Below are 8,025 nucleotides of genomic sequence, written 5' to 3'. Positions count from 1 at the left end.
TTCTCAAAGATTCATCAAGAATCGTCATAGAATATCTAGAGTTGGGTGTTTCTGGCTTAAACTTCTTAATTAAATAGTACATGGAGAAGGAAATACCCTTCGTCTGCTTTGAATAAAGTTGACTTGGCGACTTGAAATTAGTTTGTTTTTTGTAAAAGTAAAATTAGTCAATTGAGTAAATAAGAATCTGTAATTTGCCTTTCAGAATTATTTACGTTAGCAAAAACTGTAGTTGCACGACTAACTGAAACATGAGAAATAGAGATAAAAGTATTTTATTTAATAAGATAAATTAAAAAAAGTAAATGAATAGACATGTAACTTTGTGAAGAAGTTAATGACGAAATAAAATCCACACAACCTGCATTGTTTTTTGTTTGCGTCTTATTGTTCCTATGCCTTAATAGAATTTAATTCTTTCTCTTTTGCTAGATTGATATTCTTTTACAAGAATGGAGGATCTTCCCATTTTCTTGACCTGATACGTGGGTATGAAAGAGCTTTTGTATTTAAATACCAGCACCTAAAAAAGGCCAAAGAAGGTTTGTCTTTTCAACTCACTCAGTATGGCATTTACCAATAACAGACCCAGCAGAGGCACATATCCCATGATTCCGGCCACACAATCCCATGATTCTGGCCTTGTCAAACATCCAAGAACAAACAGCAGCACAAACTGTTGATGGCCAGACTGTTGCACGCAGCTCTTGTCCGATAAATCAACCCCCCCCAAACCAGAGGCAAACTGGCAGAGCATGCATCGTCTTATCACTGTTTTCTACAATCTCTCATCCTATCATTCATGATTCATCCTCATCGATCACCACCACCACCAACCATTGTCAGCCACACCACCCTCCATCAACAGAACGTACATGGCACCTTTTGCATCTTCTTTCGTATCATGAAGCATGCCATACAACATACTAAACATCTGTATCTTTCTTTCCCTCCTCCGGAATAAAGCCATGCATACCTGTGAGGGCACATGCAATGGTACCAATTTGTTCTCAAATCACCATCCTTGTGAAGCATGCATGGCAGGAGCCATGAGCTCTGTTGCAGCTACAAATATGAGACTCCACCACATGAACAGAGATGCCTTTTTAGTGCCATCCATCTTTCAAATGGCATGACTCTAAACTCGGCCTACGCTTCTCTCTTGATTCCGAGTAAAAATCGATGCAAACCCAACGACCAAATCCGATGAAAGAAAAAAAAAGGGAAAGCACACGCGAGAAATGTTACAGTACAAGAACGAAAAGGGCCATTGAAATGTAAACAGAGATCGAGTGGAATTATTTTGGTAAATCCATTTCTTATGAACTCGAGATCGAAGAAAATAAAGAGGTAACAAAATGCTAGCTTGAAACAGGATAAAAATGGCACCTTTCCTCTTCTATCGACTGTGTTTGGTGCGATAGAACAGCTAGCCAGGAAGGTCGGGTCGGGTAAAAATGGCAGCTACTTTCTTTGCCCACCGGCAGAGACCTCCTGTCGCGGCGTTTTGGGGGGTTTGATGGGTCCCCGGGCCAGATGGGATCATGGGTGGGCGGATGAGGTCAAGGAGGAAGGCTGGTTGTTTGTGATGAAAGGGTGCTGGAGGAGTTGGACGGCCTTGAGGCGCTGCGCAGGATCCTTCTGGAGGCAGCGGGAGATGAAATCTCGGAAGTCGGGCGAGGCGGTGGGCGGCGCCTCTGGAGGATCAGCGTAGCAGATGGCGCACATGAGAGAGGCCCAGTCCCCCTGCCGCCCGAGGTTCTCGCCGAAGGGGAAGCGGCCGAGGTAGAACTCGAGGATGCTGAGGCCGAAGCTCCAGATGTCGCCGGCGTAGCCGTCGTAAACGCCGTGGTTGAGATCGGTGTTGATCCTCTCGGGGCTCATATAGGCGATGGTGCCGACGGAGGAGTTGCAGGGGTCCATGGTCTGCGCCAGGATGCGGCTGACGCCGAAGTCGGCGATCTTGACGCGGCGGCCGGAGTCGATGAGGAGATTGGAGGGCTTGATGTCGCGGTGGACGATCCTCCTCCGGTGGAGGTAGGCGAGGCCCGCGAGAACCTGGCGCGCGACTTCGGCGAGGAAGGGCTCGGAGGCGATGCGGCTGCCCTCGAGAGAGCCGCCGTCCATGAACTCGAGCAGGATCTGGATCTCGCCGCCGTGGTCGTACATGGCGAGGCACCGGACCACGAAGGGGTTGTCAGCGGTTCGGAGGATCTTGATCTCGCGCAGGATCTGGCGTCGCACCGCGTCCTCGTGGTTGCCATAGATGACCTTGAGGGCGTAGTCGCGGCCGGTGGGGCGGTGCCGGACCATCCAAACGGTGCCGCCGCTGCCGCTGCCGATGCGGCGGAGGCGCTCGAGATCGGAGAAGCTCGGCGGCTGGGAGGACGAGGAGCAGGGAGGGGCGAGGGAGGTGGCGACGGAAGAAGCTCCGACGGTGGAGGGGGCGGAGGGTGGCGGTAGGGGAAGGGGAACCGCTTGGAAGGGGTCGCGCTGCGGGAGGGGCAGCGTTAGGTCTGGCCGACGGCGAGGCCGGTTCGCGTTGCCGGCCTGAGCCGGCCGGAAGGGGGCTGGACCGGGCCTCATGGTAAAGTAAGGAGAAAGAAAGAACGCAGAAGAGAAAAAGGAAGAGCAGAGGAAGCGGCTTCAAATAATGGATAGAAAGAATCATCGGACCAAATATGAAGCAAGTCATCTAGAGATAGAAAGAGAAAGACGGGAATTTGAATGATTGGTGATTCGATATTATTATTTTTTATGATTACATTATTAGCAATATATAGCTATAATTAGGTCTAAATTGATGGACTAAATCAAACCTCATAATTAACTTCATATAAATTCCAGAAGAGTCTAGAAGAGATTCATCTCAGCATTGACTAGATTTAGTCCTCAAGATTAACCCTTCTGTCCAATTACCTTCTGTCAGTCGATCACTTTTTAAAAAGTGAAGGAAGAAAAAAATTAAAACATTTCTATCAACTTTACAATCTCTCTTCTGATATTCTCAATTATCTTCATCTTAATCATGTGCTAAAAAATAATATGACTGCCACTCAATGTGCATTTAGTTTTGCAGTATTAAACTTGTACTAATTTCATCAACCAGTTGGTGTACATGGAAGGCAAGCTCCTGACTCCTCTCTTTCTTCTGAATTCATGAAATTTAGTTTTCTAGTCAGTTTCTATCATTTTCAGCAAGCATTCGGAATAGACCATGCCAGTAGCTAGCTGTATCAACATGTACCATTCGTATCAACATCAGTGAGCAGTCTATATTTATGTTTTTATCTTTTTCCCAACCATTGGTTTAATTTCTTCCTCTTCTCAATCTAAGTGTATATTGGGAACTTCCATTTTCTTTATCTAGTCCATCATTTTTTTTACAATGTATGGGATACTCGGGGGAACAAATTCCTACCACGTCAGCAAACTTAAGCATGTGCGGTCCCTAGCCACATCAGCACATAGGCAAGGTGCTTGACAGCTCGAGCACCCGAACGTATCAGTTCAGGCATTCGACGTTCTAAGCACCTCGACTCATCAATTCAGATGACTTGGCTTTGGAAATTGACAAGAAAAAAAACTAATAGTCATTTTGATAAATTAAAATTATTTTTAAAATAAAAAATATAAAGTCTTATATAACTCGATTAAGAATTTTTAAACCTTAAATTGAAAAAAAAGATAAAAGACTAAATTATTCTAAAAATTATAAATAAATAATTCTAATAAATAAATATATATAATTTAACATTTCTCCCAAACTCATGATGCTACAGTTAGAAGTATTAAGAATTTGTCAAACAAAAAATAGAAGCGTGAAACGGAATAAGTCTTGAGAAAGGAATAAAAAGAAGTGTGATAGTGCCAAGCTGTAGATGACGACAACTGAAATGTCAATCAATCTCAATATGCTTTATTCTCTCATGAAAAATTGTATTGTGCGTAATCTGAATGTCACTCTGATTATCACAATGAATAGTAGTAGGTTGTCGAAGAAAAATTTTCATATATATAAGCAACCAATGTAGCCAAATAATCTCAAAAGTGGCGGTAGTCACGACACGACACTCAACTTCCGTGGAAGATTTTGAAATAACATCTTGTTTCTTACTCTTCCAAGAGATAAGAGAATCTCAAAGAAAAATATAGAAGTCAGTGGTCGACTTATGATTCGTAGGGTCGCCTACCCAATCAGCATCAGAGTATGCACACAACTTTAATGAGGAAGTAGAAGGGAATAAGAGACTCTAAAACTGAGTTCCTTGAAAATATCGGAGAATACGAAGAACAGCAGTCCAATGAACTGTGATTGGTGCAGTGACAAACTGACTAACTACATGCACAACATGAGCAATATCAATGATTCACAGTGAGATAAACCAAGCTTCCTACAACTGTACGATAAAGGTTAGAATCTAGCAAAGGAGAACTATCTGATAGAGAATACCGACCATTAGTCTCTAAGGGAATATCAACTACCCATATTTTCCATTGACGAATAGAAGCAACGACAATTAACATACGAACAGTGGTCATTTTAGTAACAGAGGCAAAAGTTTCCTCAAAATCTATGTCATAGTTCTAAGAGTAATTTTTAGCAACAAGACGAGCTTTGTATCATCCGAAAGAACCATTAGATTTAATTTTAATCTTATAGATCCAATAAGAACAAATGACGTATTTCCCTGGTGGCAGAGGTACTAAATCCCAAGTATGAGTATGATGCAGAGCAGTTAATTTCTCATTCATAACATTCTGCCAAAGAGGATTGCCAACAACTTCTCTATAGGACAAAGGCTCAGAAAGATGATGAATAGAGGCAATAAAAAAAAGCAAAGGAACTAGAATAATAAGAATAAGTAAAATAAGATAGTTTGGTAGACTTATAAGTAGACCGATGAATAGGGTTGTCAGCAATCTCATGAGGTGATGGAACAGTTGCAGGAGGGGGGCGGGGAGAGGTGGAGGAAATGTCTCAAGAATACCAGATTTAGTGATGCCGTCTTGTGGAAGAGTAGATGTGGGGAAGGCTTCATCAGTGTCAGTACTGAAGGGATCAATGCGAATAAGATTTACATGAGTCATGTAATGTGGTAGAAGAGGTACGGAGAAGAAAGGAATATGCTAAAAAATGCAACATGACGAGAGACATACAATTTTTTACTAATTGGATCAAAATGATGATATCCTTTTTGACCAACACCTAACCAAGGAAGACACACAAAACAAACCTAGAGGACAACTTATCACACTCGATGTGTGGTTGGAGAACAAAACAGGTATAACCAAAAATACATAAAAAGAAATAATCAGGAACATGAACATATCGTTTTTGAAAAGGAGACAAACTTGAATTGTGAGAAGTTGGAATCTTATTAATTACATGATTAGAAGTAAGAACTACTTCTTCCCAAAAAATACTAGGAACATCCGTAAACAATAAGAATAAGTGGGCTATCTTAATAAGATGTCTATACTTTCTTTCTGCAACCCCATTCTGTTCAAGTGTTTCTCGACAGGAGGTTTGATGTTTAGTACCTTCTAATGCAAGTAAACAAGAAAAAACATTGGAAGTGTACTCTCCCCCCCTAAATCACAATGAAAATACTTGATAACAGCCGAATGTTGAATTTTGATAAGAGCTTTGAAGTAATTGAAGATGGTAAGATAATCAGATATGTGTTTCATAAGATAGACCTAAGCATAATTGTTGGGGTTGCAAGGTTGCAAACATAGTCCCGCATTGAAAACAAATGGGAAAGATCATGGATTTATAAGAAAAAGATATCTCCATTAGTATGAGGCCTTTTGGGTATAGCCTAAGAGCAAAATTATGAGGGCTTAGGCTCAAAGTGGACAATATCATACCATTGTAGAGATATCTAAATTCTTTTCTATCTTACAATTGGTATCAGAGCCTTGTAGTTCTGAAATTACTTAATCGTTTTTCGAGCAATTTTAAAAACTTTTTCTTTTTCTTTAAAAGTGTTTTCTCTTAATTCTTAAGTAATATTTAAATTCTTTATCCTGCACTACTAATCCCAAGATGAAAGTCTTGGAAATATTTTTCTTTTAACTCTTTGATTGCAAGAATGTCGATGTCATATCAAGAAGGGCGAAGCATCTACGACTCTCCACCGTATGATCAAGTCTACTTCAATTCCTGGAGGAAAATGATGGAATGCTTCATTGGAAGCAACAATTTTGATAACTGGATCGCGCTGAGACAATCTTCTCAAAACTCAGAAGCAAACACAAAGGTAATAGACATATTAATTAGTATTTTGCTTAACAAAATTTTTTGTCAATTAGAAGATTACAAGAACGCATTCGAGTTATGGACAAAATTGATCGAGCTTCACAAGACTTTATCGAGGCTAGAAGATCAAGGCGAAAGTGAGCTGGAATCAGAGTTTGAATCCGAAGAGCTATCCTCAGAGCCAGACTTAGAAGAACAAGACCAAATCGACTTCATCGCACTAGTGGCTAAGGAGGAGGCTGATGGATCTGAACTTGAGTCAGAACAAGTGTCCAAGCCTAAATCCGAGATGACAATGGCCAAGGGGAGAATCACATAACATGTTTTGAGAGCAGTGAAAAAGGACACTACAAAAGCCAATGCCCAAAGAACAGATCCGCACAACCGGAGGCAAAGGAGGAACCGATGCCTAGAGTCCGGAAAATGAAGGACCACATCGGATGTTTCAAGTGCAAAAAGATGGGACACTACAAATCTCAATGCCCGGAAAGAAGATCCAAGGATCCAGGAGAGCAATTAAGGTAAAACAATTTATTTTACATGCAAAATTGCATGCTTCTTGTTTGAATTGTACTATGAATTTAAAAAAAATATGAAAAATCCTACATTAATATTACTTAACAAAACTAATTTAATTAATAAAGATTTAAATAATTCAAATATAATTAAAATTGATTAAATCAACCCAAACCTTAATCAAGACCTAGATATAATTAATCAAAACTTATTTATTCAAGATAATTTGAATTTAAATCCAAATAATAGTTATCTAAAATTAATTAGCAATAAACAAAATTCAACTAAAAATTCAGAAAATAAAAATAAAAATGTAAAATACCGAAAATGGGCGAATAACCATAAGGGAATTTTCTGAAATTTTTAAAAAAATTTTGAGAATTTTTTGGAGCTTGTATGATGAGTTTAAGGGGATCAAATATTGGGCCCCGGGAAAGCCGGTTTAGGCTACCCCATTTTAATGAGGAAAAGTTAGATTTTTTCCTTTCCTTTTCTTTTTTCTTTTTAATTCCTTTTCCCTTTTCCGTCGCTGAACCCGTGCCCGAGTCGTCCCCGACGCCGTTCCTTTTCCTTCTTCTCCTCTCACGGTCGATCTACCCTAACCGCTTCCTTTCCTAACCGGCGCCGTACGCGACGGTTTCTTCTTCCCGTGTACAAAAGCCCTTGGCAGAAGGGAAGTCGGGCACCTCTCCTCTTCCCGTTTCTGCCAGCCTCTCCCTCTTCGTGAGTTGCTGCCGCGCCACCGACGGACCTCACTGTGCCCTAGTTTTCTTCGCGTCTTCTTCCTTGGGCAATCAGTGACTCTTCCCTCAGCCGATCCCTTCCCTTCAGTTGGGGTGCCCTCTCAAACTCAAGCTACTCAGCGTTCCCTAGATCGCTGACGTCGATTGGGGCTCAGAGCACAGAGGTGAGGATCCGGATCTGGCGACAATCTCTAGAGGTGGCTAATCAAGGTAAGGCAGTGACAAGAAGTTTATGGATTCGAGGATCTTGTTTGATTTGGTTTTTCGGCTTGTGACCTTCTTCCTGTTTTACACTAGGAGGAAGATCTTGGATCGATTCTTGCTGTTTTCCCCTAATCAGAGATTGGACTCCTTCTTCCTTGCGGAGGAAATTTAGGGCTATTAGTTGGAGGCAAGTGCCATACCTAGCTGTGGATTTGGGCTTGATTCTCTATTTGGGTGTTGATTGCTTGATCTCACCTTGATCCGGAATCACAGCAGATCAGCTCACTTTGTAGCAGC

At 41.3% G+C, this 8,025-nt stretch overlaps 1 protein-coding gene across 1 annotated transcript; it reads right to left on the bottom strand.

Moving 5' to 3' along the window:
* Positions 1-1,270: 1,270 nt before the first annotated feature.
* On the bottom strand, positions 1,271-2,668 carry LOC121976075 (mitogen-activated protein kinase kinase 5-like). Its single transcript, XM_042528072.1, has one exon. The coding sequence runs from the start codon at positions 2,584-2,586 to the stop codon at positions 1,543-1,545; it is 1,044 nt and encodes a 347-aa protein (XP_042384006.1). The 5' UTR covers positions 2,587-2,668; the 3' UTR covers positions 1,271-1,542.
* Between the last annotated feature and the right edge of the window lie 5,357 nt (positions 2,669-8,025).

The sequence above is a fragment of the Zingiber officinale genome, chromosome 4B, assembly GCF_018446385.1.
Source record: "Zingiber officinale cultivar Zhangliang chromosome 4B, Zo_v1.1, whole genome shotgun sequence".
Lineage (NCBI taxonomy): Eukaryota > Viridiplantae > Streptophyta > Magnoliopsida > Zingiberales > Zingiberaceae > Zingiber > Zingiber officinale.
The sequence above is the reverse complement of the archived record's forward strand: the minus strand, read 5'-3'. Positions and strand labels throughout refer to the sequence as shown.